Raw genomic sequence first — 21763 nt, 5'->3', positions numbered from 1 at the left:
TCCCACTGCACAAGTGCATGCCAGATACACAAGCACCACACACAGGAAGCCACCAGCACATCTATCTGCTCTTGTCACCCCTCTGAGGCACCCAGAGAGGAATGAGAGGAAAGAAGAAAGATTTTTTTTTTTACAATGATTTTTTTTGGTGAAGTTTTGTTCACCCAGCAGTGCCAAATGTGGAAGACTGCGATTCTACAGAGAGTCTCACAAGCAAAGCAAATTTAAAAGAATGATGGAAAGGTCAAGGGACTGGAGACATGTCTCAGAGGCTAAGTAGGAACTGTTATTGCAGAGCAACAAAGCTCTGCACCCACAGTAGGTGGCTCATAACTGCCTGGAACTTCAGTACCAGGAGACTCCAACCTCTGGTTTCTGCCAACACAGTTCATGTACACACACACACAAACACACACACACACACACACTTAAAAGCCATTTCAAAACAAATCTTTTAAAAGATTAAAAGGCCAATCATGTCAGTGCCCTGCTGCAATCTAAATGGCACTCCCCTATGCAGTGAACCTTGAGAGCTTGTACTCAGAGCTGGCAAGCAGCATCCCTGAATCCAGAGCTAGGCCTACCCCATGCTGTACTGGCTCACCCACTCAGACACTCGGTATCTGGCCCCATCCTTGGGCCATGCTACTCCTCTAAGTCACAGACCTGTTCTTGACCCTGAACACGCAAGAACAGTAGCAAATTCTCAGACTTTTCCAGCCTCAGTCTTCCCAGCTGTGAAACCTTAGGGCCCACGTGGAGCTTATGTGAGTCCATGTGACTAGCACACAGCAGCCATCGGGTTTGTGCTCTCTTCCCTTACCCTAGAAGGCCATAGTAGTGGGCCCCATAGTGAGGCCATATTTCTGCAGGGCTGACACCAAATTAAAAAGTTTCAAAGAAAGTAACAGCTTGTGGCTATGGTCTGAGAAGGGAGGCATGAGGATCCTCGGGTCAGTAGTGCCAGGAAAGTGCACATCTTCCTGGTGGACATCAGCACCTTAGCACTGTCCCCATCACGGGCATGCAATACACACGTTTCCTCAGGCCTCCCCCTCTTAAGAAGGGAGGTGCCCCATGTGCTGAGGCCTAATACAGCATGAAATAAAGATCTATATTTCTGAAACCTTCAATGATGCCTCTCTGGGCAGCTTCTATACTGAAGAAAGTGAAGGAGCAGGCATTAAGCTGGGGCTCTGTTTCGTGGTGGTGCCGTCAGGCTCGGTGCCAGGTAAGCAAACAGGACAGCAGATGTGCAGCCATGTTCATTTTTGGTTTTCCATTTTCCTACCTTATTACCTCATTAGGAACCACACCTGTGTTTTATGTAAACATGGAATATTGAAAGAGCCCTTTTCAAATTTTAAAAGTCTTAAAATGACTCCCAGGCACTGATAAACAATCCTCATTTCCAGTATTTGTAGGAAAAGATGAAAACTTTCTTTTTATTCTGAAACATATGTGCAGAGTCCTTGTCTCATTAAATCATCGAGGGATCCTAAAATACTGAGTTAAAGATAATCCCCAAAAGGAAATGGCATTCAGCTATTCCACAGCTGTTCCTCTAATACCCGGAGAATGACTACCAGATCTATCAGAGGTTGATGGGCATTTACCACAGTGGCTCACACTTTGCAAAGCAGCAGAGTGACTTCCCAGATCTGATAAGAAATGCTATCTGAATTGCATTCACTGTGCTCAGATTCAAACAGCCACAGGCTGCTGCATTCTTGTCCCCTTTGAGCAGCTTACTCAGCAGCTAAGTGACTACAGATAGCTTCCTCCTGATGCAGGAAAGCGCAAGGCAGCTGTATGGAGTGGCGCGGGTCTTCCTTCTTCATAGCTCTGCACCCTCACATATGCACAGGCTCACCACACTTAGAGCGCACGTGTGCAAAGGAATCTCAGTCATAGACTCCAAACCAGGACTCCTGTTTTACTTTAACAAGTATTTGCTTAGGATGTACTGAATGCACTGAGGAGAAGGTGTCAAACCATCAGTTAAGACTCTGTCTTATTGGAACACAGGATGTGGTGGGTAAGGGATAGAAGCTACAGATAGACGGTGGTAAAAAATCATCCCGAGGCCGGAGCCCATGTTTTCACTGAACCCCAGGACCACTGCCCCTCCCCAGAAAGGTCTTCTCCCCCCTTCCTCCAGGCCCCTTTGAGTGTAGGTCCCCGCACTTGCACTCAGTCCCCTCATGAGGTGATCATGACCTACTGCCAGCAGCAGCTGCATCCTGCTGGGAGAGTTCTCTCTGTGCCAAGAGAGCACAGCTGCTCAAATTCCCTCAGACAGTATAGGAATTAGACAAGAAGGCCAATAGAAAAGTGAGGAAGAGAAAAAAATGGAACCTCAAAGAGCCTTCCTCAGGCAGTTGCCCAGTCTGAGAGCCCTGTGTGTGGAGTGACCCACATGGAAAAGCATTTCCTGACACTCAGGCAGAATCTGCTAAGAGGCCTGTCAGCAGTGCCTAGGGGAGTTGCCATATGCTTTCTCAGAGACGCCTCATGCCCAGTGACCTGACGCCACCTGTGTGCACATAGCACAGGGTCCCAGGAGCCCATGCTCTATGCAGGTGTCCCTGCAGACAACTGCAACCAGTTATTTGGCCTGGCTGCAGTCCTGGACCAGGCTGCAGACGCTGTTTTCTGGCAAAGAACAGATTATAGGGCCACAGTCTACTTCTGTACCCACCAAACTGCACAGCACTAGCCATGAGCCATGGCTCATCAAGGCTTTTTTAATAGGGAAGAGTAGCCTAGATCCTGCCCCCCACAGGCAGTTGGTGAGCCACTGAGCCACTTCCCTGTTAACTGCCAAGGGCTTATATACATCTGGTGGGGTTTGAGCTGCCTAGAGACCCACACAGCTTAAAGGAGCCATCAATTATCCTTCTTAGCATTCCACTGGGGCCAAAGTCAGAAACTGGTCTGACATCACAAAAGACACAAAGGACAGCTTAACCGGGATTTGCACTTCACGTTTCCTTGACAGCAGGTTCACATCATGTCAGTTTCACATGGTTCTCCACCCTTTCCATTCTTCTCCTGTTTACCCCCTCAGCAGCTGTTATGAGGAAATTACCCCCTCCTCCATGGTGTACATACAGCACATCTGAGTCTTGATGTGTGTCTTAGTGAGGGTTACTATTCCTGTGATAAAACACCATGACCAAAAGCAGCTTGGGGAGGAAAGGGCTTATTAAACTCACGGTTCATCATCAACAGCAAGTGAAGGCAGGAACACGGGCACAGAAGCGTGCTGCTTGCTGGCTTGCTTCCCATTGCTTGCTCCATCTGCTTTCTTATAGAACCCAGGATCACCAACCCAGGGATGGCATCACCCACCATGGGCTGAGCCCTCCTCCATCAATCATTAATTTTAAATATGCCCTATGGCTGGATCATGGAGGACTCCCTCCCAGCTAACTCTAGTTTGTTTGAAGTTGACATAAAACTAGACAGCACAGTGTGTAAATGCAGTTAGCATGTGTCTTGCCTGTTAGTAGCATCCCCCATCTGGCCATTAAAGACAAGGGCCACACCCTGGCTTTCTCTTCTGTCTACATACCCCTGAGTCCTCTCCTGTTGGCTTGCTATCAGCTGCCCAGGGTGTTCCTGGACATTGATGTTTGGCTTCTCACACAGTGAAACAAAGAATGTTTCATCCTCATGGTAGAGACATGTAAACAGAGGATACTGAGTGGAACCAGAGGACCTGCAGATCAGCAGGTTGCAGAGGGAGGAAGGATGTGATTGGAAGGCGGGGAAATCTTTGGTCTCCACGGGACTCTCATTTTGTTCTAGACCCCCTGTCCCACCTCAAGGCCTCCCTTAGTGGTTCTGTTTCTGTTGCCATTTTTGATGAAGACCCTTCCCAGAGTCAGGAGGGTGCTGAGGGAATTCTGGGGCTCTGGCAGCACCAGGGCAGGGTCTGTAGTGCCCCTGAGCTCACATCTTGGTTCCCAATTCTTGAGTTGGCTCATCTGTCTTCTTCTGTAGAACTGAGGCCCCCATCTGTTTTCATGGCTGGATCTTTTAAGCAAGTATCAGGTGTGCAGGTTTCTCTAACAGTCAAGCCCAGCTGTCTTCTAGGCTCCAGAAGGACGGGAGCCCCTCTGCCAGGTTGCTCCTTGCTCACTAGTACTGCAAGGAAGACATCCACACATCCTTAGTATGTGCCAAAAAAAAGGTCTGAAGTCTCTTTACTCTTATCTGCAAATAAGGCTTACAAGAAAAGGAGACATAAAATAATTAGTGAAGAAAATAGGAAACAACCTAGAAACCTGCTACAGAGGGCCTCTGAAAGTCAGAAGAAGAAATCAGGAAACAAACTAGGAACATACCACAGAGGGCCTCTGAAAGCCTCTGCCCTGCAGACTATCAAAGCAGATGCTGAGCCTGATGGCCAACTCTCGGGCAGAGTGAATGGAATTTTGTGTAGGAAGTGGGAAATAGTGGGAGCTGGAAAGGACGGGGTCTCCACAAGGAGAGCAACAGAACAAGAAAATTTGAACACAGGGAACTTCCCAGAGACTCATACTCCAACCAAGGACTATTCATGGAGATGACCTGGAACCCCTGCACAGATGTAGCCCATGGCAGGTCGGTGTCCAGGTGGGTTACCTAGTAATGGGAAGAGGGACTGCCTCTGACATAATCTGATTGGCCTGCTCTTTGATCACCTCCCCCTGAGGGGGAGCAGCCCTACCAGGCCACAGAAGAGGATGCAGCCACTTTTGACGAGAACTGATAGACTAAGATCAGAAAGGGAGGAGAACCTCCCCTATCAGTGGACTTGGGGAGGGTCATGCATGCAGAAATGGGAGAGAGGGTGGGATCGGGAGGGGAGGAGGGAGAGGCTTATGGGGGGATGCAGAATGAATAAAGTGTAATTAATAAAAAAAATAATTATTGCAAATACTGCTCCAATGAGGCCACCCTTTCTGGAAGGGAGCTCAGAGGTTCTCTTCCAGCTCAGGCTGACTGGAAAGCCAGGACCAGCTAGTTTACTCAGCTATCTCAGATACCAGGCTGCAAAAACAATAGGAAAAAAAAGTGACATCCAGAGACCAGGCCCGGGATATTGCTGTGCGGTGTCAGATCTGGCACTCTGCCTCATTGAGCCTGTTCCCTTCTCTGATATAAAGTAAAAACCCCCACTCCACTATGTGTCACCTGGCTATTCAGTGGGCCAGGGTAGTGTTGTGTTGCCTACAGATGCACAGGCACTAGGAGCTTGCCTGTCTCTTCCTCCACCTTGCGGGTCTGTGGTAGGTTTGGCTCAGGTAGAGGGTTCTTGAACAGTGTGACTCACAGTGCCCTGTGACATCAGCCACTGTGTAGGTAGGGCTCATTTGTCTGCCCTGTGTCTCCTGTCATCCGTCGAGTCCCTCGAAGATGCTCCCTGACCGTGTCCTCTGTTCACAGGTACCTGGCTCTCTATGCATACAAGCCCCAAAAGAATGACGAGCTAGAGTTGCGCAAGGGTGAGATGTACCGTGTGCTCGAGAAGTGCCAGGACGGCTGGTTCAAGGGTGCCTCGCTCAAAACTGGGGTCTCGGGAGTGTTCCCCGGGAACTACGTCACGCCCGTCTCCAGGTGAGGGCCTAGCAACCTGTCAGGAAGAGAATAGGCCTATACTCCCCTAATGTACAAACTCTGTAGGCCGCGCTGTAGGCTGGTCTCTGGCCACGCTCAGTCCAGACGCACTCCCTCTGAGGAGTGCTTCCTCTGCCAAGCTTGGTTTACTGGACTTTCTCAGTGAACATGGCTACCCAGCAGATGGCACGGCAGCAGGAGTAAGGACAACTGAGTGAGAATGGGAAGGTCGGCAAAGGGCAAGAGCTTCAGGATGTGCATGTAAACAAGGCCAGTGTGTGTGCATGTATATGCAATGCGTGCAGGATGTTATCGAGTGTGTATGCTCATATAGGTACTCACATATGTGTGTATGCAGTGGTATGGTATGGTTATGTTGTATGTATAAGCATTAAAATGTATGTAGCCTCAATTGATGTATGCACTAATGTAGAGTTTGATAGGTATAGAGTATGTGCATATGAGTATGTGTAGATATCTGCATGTATGTGCATGGTATAGATATAAGGTACATGTGCATATATGCAATATGGGCATAGCATGTATGTACATATGCATTTGTACCATGTGAGCACAATATGTATACACGTGCATATGTACATCACATATATATTTATAGTGTGAGCACAGCATGCAAGTATATGTATATATGTAAAGTACACACAACCATACAAAGGAAAGTGATCTATGCCTTAAAGTAACAATTGTTTAATGACTGATAGCACTATAGGTAATTTTTAAATCCCCTCCTTGTACTTTCTAGAATTTTTACAAATCTTGATTACATAATTTTTATAAAATAAGAAGAGCAATTTTAAAAATTCACTGAAGAGGGAGCCCAGGGTTGTTGTAATTCTCCATTGTGCTGTGAGGTCCACTTCTTGGCTGTTGGCGTGTCACTCACAGCAGCCTATTAAAACAGCCGGTGTCCGCACCAGCAGACATGTAAATCCATGGCTTAAGTGTCTCTGGAAGAAGACGCTGGAGAAAATGTCAAATCGCACCTGTGCCTTTCTCGGTCACCTACTGATGCCTGCCTGCCCAGTGGCTGCAGGAAATGTCTGCAAGGACACATACACTGTTGGAGTTGCAGTGCTTGCATGGGTTTTCTGCAGCCAGGGATTTCTGGAGGATTCTGAGGCCTGAGGAGAAGGGCTGTCCTGAGCTCTTGGAGGAAGGGGTCATAGAGGTAAGGAAGGTGTGTGGTGACAGATGCTTCACTCAGGCAGCCATCAGCAGGAAGGAGCAGGCTTCCAGGCCTTCAGGAAACGGCTGCATCCTAAAATCATGGCACCTGGACATGGGTGGCTGCTTAGGGCATTAGCTCCCAGCAAGCCTCTTGGGAGCTCTTGATTAGCATGCAGTAACTTGATCAGGGTTTGTTGGTGGTGGTGGTGGTGGTGGTAGTGGTGGTGGTGGCGGTGTGTGTGTGTGTGTGTGGTGTGGTGTGGTGTGTGTGTATATTCTTACTGAATCCAGGCAAAGCTCCTGCCTGGGGTCCTCAGACAGTGTAGGGAGGACTTCACGAACTGTACTGTCTCCCCTCACATACACCGAATGTCTCCTCACCTCTTCTGATTCCTAGTGAAACTTGACATCTTTGTGGGGAACTGGGTCTTAAGTCTGCTTTCTAGGAAAAGCTTTATCTCCTGTCCCTGTGTGAAGCCTATGAGTGCTGCTCATTATGGGTCATGAATAAGTGTGCAGAGCCTGCTGGTCCGTGACACACCAGCCATTTCTGCTTTTGTATACTGGGCACATTGCATGCCACTTACAGTTAATAAATGCAAGTTGAATAAATCAATGAAGCCTGGTAGTTCTGATTAATTCTGTTACTAGGATTGTCCATATCCTTCCAGAACTTTGCCATGGGAGGACTGAACTGGAACGAAACTGGAATTCTCTGGATGACCCGGGCCACTTCAGCCCGTTTACCTCACAAGTTTCTCACTTAACATGTGAGCATGACATATATACACATGCATATTACATTACATATGTTTTCCACCGGGCATTTTGTTTTGTTTTATTAAGAAACAGCTTAAAGCCAAGGAGACCAAAAAGCAGACATCCCTGGCAGGTCTAACTCTGGTGGCTGATGAATTGGGAGGTCACTGGTATCCTCTGTGGTTCCTCAAGAGAAGGAATTACCAGGAGCCCCCACAATCAGTATCTCAGAGGCCTGACCTTCTCAACTGGGCATGCCATCCACTACAGTATAGAAAGGCTGGCTTTGGTCTTATTCATAGAAGCAGAGGGCTGTCCTTCTCAAGCTCTGCCCAAGACTGACACCATCTCCTACCTTCACTGTAAATTAGAAAACTGCCAAAACCACCCAGCAGAAACCTCAGGACTAGTGTCAGTGGGACAGCAGAATGCCTGGCCTCTCTGTACAGCCCCAAAGCCATCACAGTACTTTGAAACTAAGAGGGACACAGCAGAGCTGATGGTCTCAGAGGGAAATGGTGCTGCTGCCATTTCGGTGGCTGGAAGAAACTAGATAGAGGTGCATTAAGGAGAAGCCATCATCATGGCCACTGTGCTCCGGGAGTATCAGTCTTGTGGGACAAGACAGAATCTGCCATTCTTTCTAGTAGTGTTTAGAAACTCATCGCTCTTGATTAGGAAAAACCAAACACGAGAAAGGCTGATGCTCAGCTTGACTGTAGGGCATTTTTTTTCTAGAGTATTGTCTTAGTTAATTCTCTTAAAGTAATGTTTGGAGACTTCCATGGACCTCTTGACCGTCACCTCTCAGAGCCTGTAGGTTGGAGCTGGTTTCTGCCATGGCACATATCCTGATTTTACCTGAGCCCACTTACTGGCTTGATTCTGCTTATTTCCCTAGGATCCCTGGAGGAGGGGCTGGGTCACCCTGGAATAATGTGCTTGGAGGGTCTCCATTGGCCAAGGGGATGGCCACCATTATGCACCCTGGAGGTGGAAGTCTGAGCAGCCCGGCCACCGCTGCCAGGCCAGTTCTGCCTCCCACCACACCGCAGGACCATATGCAGCACCCAGCCACCTCCCTACCAACAGGCAGCTGCCTTCGACACACAGCCCAACCAACAGCCAGCCAAGGCGGGGGCACCACCATCCCAACAGGTATGGACACAAACTCCCAGGGATTCTTCCTCAAAGGAACCAGCTAGGGGGCTCCTGGCATGCAAACACGAGGTCTGTTTTGGGCTAGGTCTCTGAAGGCAGCATGTAGGCAGAGTCGGGATTGCTTCCTGGAGTCTTGGGATTTGCCGTCTGCCCCATGCTGGCAGTTGAAGGGGCATGGCAGATTTACAGACACTTGCACATTGTCTTGGGACATGAAAGATTGGCAAAGTATTTTCCAGTAGCTTTCTTGGTGACATAACTATAAGCTACCCATGGATGTCGTCACTGCTGGCCGTCTTAAGGTATCCTGGAAGGTAGTAATCTTCCAGGAGGGGTAGGATGAGGAGTACCAACCAGAGAAGCTCTTATAATGCACATTGAGAATGCATCATCACCTACAGGCTGATATTGAGAGTAGCATCATCATCCATAGGCTGATATTGAGAGTGGCATCATCACCCACAGGCTGATATTGAGAGTGACATCATTACCCCATAGGCTGATAAAAATATAACAGCAAGCCAATCTGCTCTCGGTTGGTATGAGATGAAAAGACGCCTTAAAGACAGGAAGAAAATAATGACTACTTGGAAGGTTAGCATGGAGCTAGTAAGAACTGCCCAAATGGCAAGATTCTCTTGGGAGCCCACACTGACGTGGCCCTGCAGAGCCGGTGACATCGCCATTCCCTAGTGAAAACCACTCAAAGCAGGAGACTATAACCCAACATTTCTCTTCCCTCCTTTCCCTGCTAGCCAAGGAACTATGTCTTTTCCTTACAGTACAGATGAAAAAAAAAAGCAAAGACAATGAATTCTTTTAAGATACAGTACTTTTATGTGAGCTGGCCAGACTATGGCCCATTAGAGAGGCTCCAGAAAGCAGCTTCCTGCATGGAAGAGTATACCACTCTGTGCTTATATTTTCTCCAGTCACAATCAGTGAAACTGTGTGCATGTTGGAGGAGAGGCTATGTCAAAACTCACTCACCTTCCCAACAGACCTGAAATTTGGAAAGGTAATCTCTGTTCATAACTCGTAGTAGAGGACTGCATGAGGCAGGAAGGGTTGGTGAATCCTTGTAGTCTGCATTTGACGTGGATATGTGGCACTGCGGTCATCATGCCTGCTCACTAGACAGCATGCCAGCCCTGTTCTTGGGTTCTCACTCACTAAGCACAGATTCACAAACTGTCATCTGTTAGGGATTGATACCCTCTTGGTGGGAGGGCTGAGGGTACGGGTGGAGGTAAAGTCAAGCTGGGACATATGGGAAAGACTGGGAGCAGGAAAACCTCCTGAGAATGAGCTAATGCCAGAATGAACAGCCAGGTAACTCAAACACTGGAAGACAAAAGACGTGCTTGAGGTACGAGGAGTGAGCAAAGATGTGGGAAACGGTGTCTTCATGCAACTGCCTGCAAGAACCATTTCCTTGCCTTTTGTGTGGTTTCAGATGCCCGTGGCAAACAAGCAGGGCAAGAATAGTGGAATGAGGTGCTAGGGAGATGTGTAAAGAACCACACTCACACGACCTCCTGTAGTAGTTGTAGTGACTATTGTTGACCCCACAATGTGCCCACTAAAGTGCATCATTGGGGTTGTCCCTTCTGAGAGAAGACAGCTGCAGTTCTGTAAGGTGAAGTACACAACAGCCTGGTTGGAGGCAGGTGCTTGAGCAGCAGATAGATCTGCACTCAAGGCTGAGGCTGCCAACATCACTAGAGCCTCAGCTTTTCCTTCTGTAGAATGGGAAGAAAGGTGTTTGTGCCCACGGTGACCATGTGTGAATGCTCGTCTAGTACCCCACCTCCTAGCTATTCTGCAGAGGACAGGACTGTCTAACACACGCGAAGGGAAAGGGCAACAGAAATCACTGCTGAAGGCTCTAAGAAGTGCAGGGTTTGAGGACTGTGCAGAGGCATTCTGTACCTCTGTTCTCTGAGGGACTTTAAAGCAGGGGTATAACATCTTACCAGAGACCACAGTGACACAAAGGAGAGACATGCTGTACAGCCTGTGCCTAAAACAGGAGCCAGCTGGAGAAGGTAATCAGCCTTGAGGGTCTGATGCTACAGCATGGGCAGAAGGCAGCGGGCAGCTCAAGAGGCACAGTAGTTCTATGTAAGATAGGAACTCCAGGGATGGACTCGGGGATGCGGAGGAACCGTGTCCAGAGTCCAGATTCTGATACTGGTTACACTGGGTGTATGACAGTGCTGTGCTCAGTCCAGAGGAGGGGCTCATGGAGAGACGATAAACCAGGTTCAGACACTGTGGCCCTGAGAGATGCAGTGGGTATGGTGAACGCTGGGTATGCTAGCATTGGAGCAATATTCCAATGTGAGAGTGATATCCTGTATTAAGAATATCTCTGTCCCTCTCACACTCCCGCTGTTTCTCCCTATTGCTTTGTCTCTCAAACATAGTCCATACATGGCAGAAGCAGCTTCACAGGCCCCAGGCTGTGGGGAAGAGACACTTAACACAGGCCTGGGAATATGCATTCTTCTTATATGCTTTCCCTGGGAAGGAAAAACATGGGGTGACATGTAGAATTCCCTTAGGAGTGAACGAAATGATTGAAATGTTCAGCTTTTCAGGGACAACAGGACAGAACTCTGATGTAGCATCAGTGATGCCTGGTTTCATCAGTGGGTATAGGATGGCTTCTTGTGCCCAGTGTCTTAACACCATCTGTGAGCATGGGGTAGACTCAGATGCCTGGTATCGAATGGCATCAGTGAGTTCAGAGTGAAGCTCTTGTAGATTTTTGGGAGTATCCATGTCTAAAAGAAGCAGAGCTGGAACCAGTGTTTTCTAGGTACCACCCTGCGAGACAGCCCCTAAGCCCGACTCTAGTAAGCTGGAGAATCCTCTAAGGACCCACAGGTCTTCCATGAACATGTTTGCTTATATTAGCCAAAATCCCAACCTTTGTTCTGCAGCCTTAGCCTGTGGCATCCGGAAGCATGGCTATCTACATGGCAAATGCTCTGCAGCCATCTCTCCGTCTCTCAGACCCCTCCCTTCTCCCCATCTCTGACCTCCAATCAGCCACATTTACACTGGTGTGTAAGCTCTTCTGCTGCTGTCCCTTGGTGCCCTCGTGTTAGAGATACAACTGTTGTGTCTGGCTAATCATTTCCAGCTGAGTTTCCAGGCTGGTCAGCAGCATTCCAAGATGTTGAACTCGAAAATGCTGAACTAGAGGGCACTACCATTCTTTTGTAGTACAAATGTCCCATCATCCATTCAGCCCAGCCAGCATGCCATACAAGTACATCTAAGCTGAGCACCCTATTGGCACAGCAGTCTTGGGTTATCTGCACCAAGTAGCCAGCATAATGGCCTTTCCACTCCAAGCTTCACTAGAAGCTTTCCCAATTCTAAAAGCAAATGAAGCCCTGCCAGCCGTTACTCCGCATGCAGTGACAAGCAGTATCAAAAGAGATTGGTTTGGCTCTGGGGCAGCACAACACTGTGCACGGTCCATCACCATAGCAACTACGATGGCGTGACAAGCCTTCTCTTCTATCGGTTTAATTTTACACGTGAGGAGAGTGAGGCATGGGATGGTAAGTGGCTCCCCCAGTGCTCTAACCTAAAGCTTGTCCCCATGCCATTGTGCTGTTGTCATGGCCAGATTAAAGAATGGCTCCTACCAAGGCATATCAATACATTAAATGCCCCCAGGTTCCCACAGCATTCACCGCTTCATGCTGCATTTAGAGAGATAAACACTGTTGACAGTACAAGTAATGGGTTGTTCGCTGCAGTAATTGCCCATTTCAGCAGCTCCTAGCTAGCTCTGAGTTGGAAGGCTACAATGTTCTCATCTGGAGCCCACGGTGGGCAGTTTGACAAAGGCTTAATTACAATTGGCCATAGCATTTGATATAATTTGTTCCACTTAATGTATCCCCTTTGTGCAAAAGCAGGGCACCCCCTGTACCATGTCCATGTTCTTTATGTGCTCATGTTAGCACTTTGCTGGGGAAAGAGCCCCATACAGACATCTGATCATCAAAAACAAACCACAGAAATCAGCACCTAGGAAAGAACTAAGTATAGACAGAGGGCACTGCAAGGGCTGGAGGCACACAGAGGAACAAGTGGACCCTATTCCGCCCAATTAGAGGAGGCGCCAGAAAGCAAGTTCTTGCAGTAGTTTGAAAGTGTGCTGGTGGAGGTGTGGGCGACATGTTGAGGAAACATGAAGAGAGACAATTAATTTATCCAAATCCAGAGGAAAGAAGGGGATGGGAAAGGTGCAGGTAAAGTTTTCAAGAGGCCACGATCTGTGGGCCTCTCAAAGGCAGGTAGGTGCCATGGAGGCAGACCAGGTGAGAAGAGTGTTCAACAGGAGGACCATGCAAACGCATGGCGGTGAAAGAGAAAACAGCCCATTTTCAGGGTAACTTCATTCAGTTTGTTGTGGGACTGGGCTGTGGGAGGAGCAGTCAGCATGGATGGAGCAGGTTCTCTGCAGGACTGATGGGACTCAGCATGCAAGGGTAGTGGAGAGGGGTGTCTAGACACAGAGAAGGCATGTAAAGAGCCTGGAAGTGGGCTAAGACCTGGGGCATTTGGAAAGCAGGAAATATTCATGTGGAAGAACTAAGAAAGGCTGTAGGAGGCAGGAAAGCATGCAGGCACAAGGATACTTTTAGGCTTCGTGAGGGAGTTCAGGCTCTTATCTGAAAGAGGAGGACAGAAAAGGGTTTCAAGGAGCAGATGCAAATCGGAAAGATTAAGCTGAAGCAATCGGATTGGATTTACCCTCCCACTCAAAGCTACTAAAAAAATCAGTTATATATGCAGCAGCTTTTGAGACACTAGACATTAGACAACCAAGAACAGTGGTCCATGGGGAAAGTGACTATGGCTCAGGAAGGAAGTCAGGTGGAGCCCCACAGGCATGGCAATAATGACTGGAATTACAGATTAGAGGTCCAGAGAAGAGAGAAAGAGCTGCACAGAGAAAGCCCTGCCTGTTGCTGGGACGTAATCAGTGCATACATCTGAACACATTACCCAATGCCAAGAAAAGAAGGGAAGAAAGGATTGGTACTAGCAGTGCCCAGAATATGCACATACCAGAAATAGTGCCTGCTTTCCCAGTCAGACGGGGGAAGAATAATCCTCTACACATTTGCAAGACCAATGGACTTGGCCTCTCTGGGAACTGAGTATAGCTCCAGTTCTAATACATAGGAAAAGCAAAGATCAAAAGGCTCAGACTGCTTCCTATTCATTTAAACACACAAGACAAAACTCAAGGATATTATTATTATTATAAAGATATGCCTAGCCCTTTAAAAATGCAGAAATCTACATGTTGACTATGCAAAACAAACAAACAAAATACTAGCTGTATAAACAGGCTAGAGGATACAGCACTCAACCCAGCTAGTTGGTATTCAAACAGGTATTTGAAAATTGGGTGTTTAAAGACATGGAAACAGAGCTACATTCTAGACAGTCATAAAGTTGAGACTGGAAAAATGTTGAAAGGAATAAAATGTCTGGAATTAGACAGTGCTAAGCAAAAAATATCAGTGAATTGAAGATGTTGCTGTAGAAACTACAAAAAATAAAATAGATAAAAATAGGTTTTTTAAAGCCACAAAGAAAGCAGTCAGGTGATGTGGAAGCCCACAGAGCTGGAGAGAGTCACTGCCAGTCACACAGATGATAGAGGGTTCATATCCTAGAACACCCAAAATAAAAAGAGCTAAGAAAGCAGATAACCCAATTAAAAAAATGGGCTATGAATCTAAACAAAGAAGTCTCAAAAGAATAAATAAAAATGCCTGAGAAATAACTTAAAGGTGTTCAACAAACATAGCAATTAGAGATATGCAAAATAAAACTACTTTAAGATTTAATTTTATTCCAGTTAGAATAGCTGAGATTAAGAAAACAATAACAAGTGCTGGAGATGATTGGGAAAGGGGGCTACTCACTCATTTTTGGTGGGATTGAAAACTAATCCAGGGACTCTGGAAATGAGAATAAAAAATTCTCAACAAGCTGAAAGTAATATTTTTCCTATGACCCAGCTTTACGAAAGGACTTGCCAGCCAACTCCACAGATACTTGCTCAGTCATCTTCACTGCTTTTCTATTCTCAAAAGCTGGGAAATGAAAATAATCTAAATGTCCTTCAGCTGGTGAATAGATAAAGAAAATGTGGTACATATATACAAAAGAATTCTATAAAATGAAATTTAGAGATATCAGTTTCTCACCTGGACTAACCACAGACACCAGGAAACTATAAGGGAAACGTGGTGAGAAGAGGAGCTGCAGGGCGAGGGTTAGCAGAACACAGGTGCTATGGATGGGGAAGTGGGAAAAACAACAGTGGGGGTGCTAGCTGGAAGGCAAGAGGAATAAATTACAGTAAGAATGTATGAGAACGCCATAGGGAAAATGTATTTTATAAGCTTACTTCAAAGTGTATGTTTTATATATATGTATATATATATATATATATATATAGAGAGAGAGAGAGAGAGAGAGAGATACGTATATAACATGTATATACATATATACATACATATATATATATACATATACATACATATAAGGTGAAGTTATGCCATTTGAAGTGATAATGAACATAGACTATCCAACAAAATTCCCAGTACCAGGTATGGAAAACTCCTTTTAAGTTGCTGCTCAGAAAACCTCCAACAGAGTTTTTGGTCAGAAGAGCTTAAGAAACTCCTAAAACTATTTAAGCTGTTGCCCTTGTCCTTGGTTACCTCACAGAACCTAGTATAAGACCATGTTGGTAAAGACATCTCATATGTCAGACACAGGACTCAAAGCATCTGACCTTGACCTGGCTGGAGGCCTCATCCCTGACAACTAACTCACATAGTATGTAAACATGCCATGCAGGCTGCCAAGAGAGAAAAGCAGTTGGTAGTTCTTCCTTGCTCCAAATCCTATGAGCCATCCTAACAGTGTGTCCCTAATGATGCAATAGCCGCACTTACAGCTTAGGAGTGGCCAACAGCCATGTAAGTGGACTTAGGGCCTGCTCAACAGGAGGGAATCCATGCCTGGGAAACCTAGCTAATGAGGTCATGGGTCTCAGAGGAGAACCTGCTACCAACACTTTCCTAAACCAGTGTAGTTTCTTACCTAACCTAATCTTTCTACCCACAGGAAAGTGAAGCCACCCAGCATCAAAGAATCTTCTATTTATAGCAGATATCTGCAACTGATCAACATAATAAGTGACTATGGGATGTCTGACCCCAATTATTATGTAAATATAAAACACAACTCCTACACCTAAGGCTCAGGGAACATTGTTGAAGAGAGGCTGCAAAGATTCTTATAGCCAGAGGGTATCTGTTACTAGATCGTGTCTTATACATATGACAGGGAGCCTACAGCTATTAAATCCCAGTAGTATGCTTGCCTAAACAAGCGTGCACAATGACAGCACAAGTTGTCAGGGCCACACCCCTGGAAAAAGAGTTATCAGAAAGTAATGGCTGCTCAGAGAGAAAGCTCCAGGGATAAGGACCTGATCCCATTTGGTCAACCACTAAATGGTCTCAGCTCTGTGTGTGTGTCTGTGAATAATAATGAAAGAAGAAGTGGTGATAAATTTGAAGTGGTGATAAACATGAGTTGGAGGAGCAGTAGGGAAGGGTGTAAATACAGTATCATCCATAAAATTCTCAAAAAAAAAAAAAAACCCATAAAAGTAAACAGTGTCAGTGAACAATGTAACCACCCTAAATGACCCAATATACATATAATTTGAACTCTCAAAATTAAGGACAAACAGGCAGGATAGAAATATAATTTGAAAAAATAATGACCCAAATTGCTCTAAATTTGATGAAAATTACAAATTCATACCTTAAAGCAGTTGGTGGAGTCTAAAACAAAAGAAGCATCTTTAAAAAAAAAAAACAAAAAAACAAAAAAAAAAAAAACCAAAGGAAAGCAAATCATAATCAAATTGTTCAAAATTAATGATAAATGAAATCTTAAAATCAGCCAGGGAAATAATATGTTAATAGCCATAGAGAATGATGTGACTATCTTATCAAGAAATCAAGAGAGAAGGTTGTGAAAAACTAAAAGAAATGTGTTTATCTATCTTGGTTTCTATATCCAGCAAAAATTATCCTTTAAAAAAGTGAAAACAAAACAAAAAAAAATCATTCAGATACAATGACACATACATTGTCAAAAATAGATCCACACTTATAATTGTTCAAAGCTTGTTTAAAAGAAGTTGAAAGTATGGAGATCCACTTTGCAACATAATAAAAAGCATTAAAAATGGTAATTACATGAATTAAAGTATAATAATTTTTTCTATAATTTCAATATCTTTACAATAAAACTGACAGTTTAAACACAATCAGAACCATACAGTTCTGGGACTTAAACTTATATAAAATTAAAATCTATAATAGCAAAAAGACAGAAGTCAGAGAGAGAAAGGGGAGTGCTGCATCTTGCTGCAGGCTCTTCTGTTGTCTTGGAAACACTGTACGATGGCTGGAAAGAGGCCATGATAACATAAGATGCAGGCAGCCATTCCATGTGGAAACAGAGTATTAAAGGAGTAAAGGAGACGGTAAAGAGACAACCCATACTGTAGAAACATTCAATTAGTCCCCAAGAAAGTTAGAAAGGAAATAAAGACTACATAGGTAGAAGAGAAAAGGTGTAATACAGTGTTAGCCTGAAAGTTAATCATACAAATCATCAGATTAAAAGTACATGGCCTAGACAGATCCATATAGAGCTGGGATTGGGTTCTCAGATTTATTAAAAAGCAAGCAAACAAAAACAATACTAACTAGCAAGAGACTCACTTTCCGACTTTAAGGTCACAGTCAGGACTAAAGGGAGAGCACAGGAAGTTCATGTCTCTTGCAGCGTAGACACTGCGTGACTCCCACTGTGGTGCGCTTTCTCATGGATCAAACAGTGCACGTGCACACAGGCATATGTGTTTAGATAGGTATCTCACGTAGATGACAGACTCACCCTAACTGCTTCCATGGTCCTTATTTTGTAAAAGAGAACATGAGGTTCCGAAGTGTTTAGGTCTGGCCTGAGGAAGTCCCACCCTGCATTGCTAAAGGTGAGATTCAGATCCCTCTGTCCACTTTGGCTCCCTACTCCTGTCACCCGTGTTTGAGAGCAGAGAAAAAAGTGCAGAGAGTCACTTCATTCAAACTTCCAGGAAGATGCATGCCAGGCAGCTCAAATATTTTGCTATGCTTTACATTTCAAAATGACCAGGAGAGAACCAAAGGCATTGATTTGGAAGTTATAAGTCAGTTATAGCTAGTGAGACAATGTGCAAATATAGATTGTCTGTAATGAGGCTAATATATATCGTGATAATATTAATATTAATCAAAAGAAAATTGATCTGCTAATGTCAGACAGGAGAATTTATAACCATGAATCACTAGGGATAATGATAACCACATAATGGCAAAGACTGAGCCCAGTAAGATGACATAATAATTCTAAGTATGAATGCACCCAATAAAACTTCAAAAATACATGAACAATAATAGATAAAGCTGATGAGAGAAACAGAGAAATTCACAAAGGTAAGATTGTAGTCACTCTCAAAATTTTATCTACTATTGGTAAAAGTATAAATCATTAGTGCAACTATAACCGCTTAATTTAATTAGCATCAACATTAAAATACACATTATTTTTAAGAATACACAACATTCTCATGTTAACCCATACTCTGGGCCATAACATAAATCTCAGTATGTGTAAAGGAACTTGGGTCACACAGTGGACTTGACTTGGAAACCAGTATCACAAATAGTTATTTGAAAACATAATAATATAAACCAAAATGATCAGTGGATCAAAGAATAAATAAAGATTAGAAGACATTTTGAGATGAATAAATAAAAACACCACATATAAAAATTTGTAGGATGCAGCCAGTACAGTCTTTGAGGGGGAATTTACAGCATGGAATATCTATGATAGAAAACAAAGAAATGTGTCAGGTTAATAGGTTCTGGTTAAGTGGAGTGATACACCACAGGAGAGTAGAGAGAAATCAGCAGAGGGAGGCGCAGAAGTGGCAGTGAAATTGGCTAAGCTGGGGGGGGGAAGTCCTTTGAGAAGATAATAATCAAATTAATAAGCCTCTAGCCACCTGAACTAAGTAAAAAGGGAGAACTATGAAAGCCAGCATCACCAGAAATAACAGAAGTGGCATCATTTTAGAGTCTACCAGATACTAAGAAATTATTGTAAAATCTTCAAGTTCAATCAATAGACAAATGGACATTTTCAAACAATCCTTAAAGACATAAATCATCAGCCATATTCAACAAGAAATAACTTGAATAAGCCTAAGTCTATAAAAAGAAGCTGAATTTCTAATTTAAAAACACCCACAAAGAAAGTTCTGGGAATATGTGACTTTTTGGTAAATTATATAAACAATCAAGAAAGAAATTATAACATTTAAATTTAAATACAAAGCAACAGGGTATTAAAAAGACAACTTTCTGGACTTATCTAAACTGAAAAAAGGAAAAATACTTCCTGGCCTTTTCCATAAAGCCAGAATTACTTTAATAAAATATTATAAGATGGTAAAATTGTAGGCTGTATTGAATTTGGCAATAAATGAGAAGAGTAGTAAACCACATGGGCTATCCCAGGAGCACAGGGCTGAAACAACTTATGCACTTCATTTTGTTAATGAACAAAATAGTGTCATTGTCTCAAAAACAAAATAGTATTTCCCTTAACCCAGTGTCTACTCCTTGTTTAAGGAACTTTAGAGAATGAGGGATAGCAGTGATTTTGTTTGATGAAAGCTCTCATGAGAACACACAGATGCCCTTGCACTTAATGGTGAAAGGTAGGAAATTGCAGACATAAGGATCTTATATATGAAAAGCCTAAGTAATGCACACACACACTCACACAACCCTACACTTTTAAAATGAATTCAGCATTGCAAAGATACAAAATCAACATACAAAGACAGTTGTACTTCTACATATGGTCAGCCCTCCAGAGCTGTGGATCCAACTAGTAATGGTTCACAAATATCTGAAGGAAAAGCATCTGATTTGAGCATGCATAGACATGGTTATTTCCTGATTAGTCTTGTAGATGACATCAGCTGACCTTGGACCAACTCATTCTCTCTAGCCACCATAAAACCAACCATAAAAGAACAGGTTGGGCTTTCCCTGGGTGAGCTAACGTATTCCACACTCACTGCATACTGGGCTGCCTTCTTCCTCAGTGTTTGTTTGATGAGATGTTTTGTTTTCTTGAGACAGGGTCTCGCTATGGAGCCTTGGCAGTCCTGGAACTCCCTGTGTAGACTGGCTCCCACACGGTGGTGCCACTGTGGCCCGCCTCCAGGAAGATCAATTACCTCCTGACAGAGGGACAGTTGGATTCAATACCTTTCCTTTGACCCCCTGCCATTCATTCCATTCCCAAAATGGAAATAGCAAAGGCAGACCAGCAGTCCAAACTTAAACTTAGCAAACACATTAACTTACTGGACATACCTGCAGAGTGCGGCGTTACTTGCAGGGACATGGACGTCTTAGCAGCAGGTGCTTCACAAAAAGCCCACGTGAGCATGTGTGAAGGACTCTGGAGTGCTGAATGCCTGGAGCCTCCTGCCTGAGTTGTAGTCACGCGAGTCTGTCTGAGAGTGTCCTCTCTCAACCACACTGCTTACTGTTGGAGATGTATGAGCCTTTTGAGCTTCCGTTTCCTGAAACTTACAGGTCTCATTTACTTCTTGAGTAAATAAAATAATAGAAAAACAGGCTTTTCTATATCCCTCAAGGACAGAATGTTTTAATTTGGAAGAAACTGCTACACAGCTGGAGAGATGGCTCAGTGGTTAGCAGCACTGTTCTTCCAAAGGACCCAGGTTCAACTCCCAGCACCCACATGGCAGCTCACAACTATCTGTACCTCCAGTTCCAGGTGATCTTACACCCTCACACCAATGCACATAAAATAAAGTTAAATAAATTATATATATATTTAAAAAAAAAAAAAGAAACTGCTACACAAAGAAGAGCCACAGAAGTGGAAGACCCAGGACATGGGGACGGGAAACAACAATGGAGGTGAATTTCCTCACTAAGATTTCAAAGCACAGCCAAGTGGTGGCAGTGCACACCTTTCATCCCAGCACTCAGGAGGGAGAGGCAGGTAGATCTCGGAGTTCAAGGCCAGCCTGGTCTACAGAGTGAGTTTCCAGACAACTAGGACTACACAGAGAAACCCTGCACAGAAGCACTGAAAGCAGTTACAGAGAATATTCTAGAACTGGATGAGTTCCAGGTCGATTCCAGGTACTGGGGAAAGATCAGGGAGCTGAGTGGTGAGGACAGTGTTAGTGAGGAGACCAAAGTGCAAACCAAAGGCCAAGAGACCAAAAGGAAGGAGAAACAGGCCAAGGACTATGTACTCTCCATCAGCCTTTACTGCTGACTTAACTCTTCAAGGACCATGTAGCTGCTTTGCAATGCTAACTAACAGGATCATTGGTGAGGCAGAGTCTAGGCAGCCTGTGCAATAAGCCATGCTGTATCACTGGACATTTTTTTTTTCTCTAGTGCTTTATTTCTGTGAAATATTTAGTGATGCTTCAGCTGGGAATTCTCTTTTCTCAAGTAGTCACTTATTCATTAAAACCTGTATTAAGTATTCTCTACATGCCTGGCACCATTCCAGGGATGTGGAATGCATTCTATTAGTGAATTAAATAGCCGTTGTCCCCAGGCTCCTAGAGCTGAGCTGATGGTGTAGAGAGACAGAGAGAGAGAGAGAGACAATGAACTGACATGATAAATGAATGAACTATGTAAACTATTAAGCAGTGCTTAGTGCCTACAGGAGAAGACAATTCAAATTTTCAGATGGTGGTTACACTGTGCGTCTCCATTGACTGGATGTATCTTTCTAGAAGGCAGTGCCTGAGTTTCATGGAAAGCCCAGAGCAGCCCTAGATACAGTCTCAGAG

General features: G+C 44.6%; 1 protein-coding gene across 2 annotated transcripts in view; it reads left to right on the top strand.

Annotated features, from left to right (window-relative positions):
* The window catches only part of Sh3rf3 (SH3 domain containing ring finger 3), a 312507-nt gene that overhangs the window by 247553 nt on the left and 43191 nt on the right, over positions 1–21763 (top strand). For both annotated transcript variants that reach the window (XM_021651788.2, XM_060369517.1), the window contains exons 6-7: positions 5437–5607; positions 8456–8712. In XM_021651788.2, the coding sequence (XP_021507463.1) occupies positions 5437–5607; positions 8456–8712 (428 nt within the window). The remainder of the gene's footprint in view (positions 1–5436; positions 5608–8455; positions 8713–21763) is intronic.

This window comes from Meriones unguiculatus, chromosome 16 (assembly GCF_030254825.1).
Source record: "Meriones unguiculatus strain TT.TT164.6M chromosome 16, Bangor_MerUng_6.1, whole genome shotgun sequence".
NCBI lineage: Eukaryota > Metazoa > Chordata > Mammalia > Rodentia > Muridae > Meriones > Meriones unguiculatus.
Note: the sequence above shows the minus strand (reverse complement) of the source record. Positions and strands in the feature narration are given on the sequence as shown.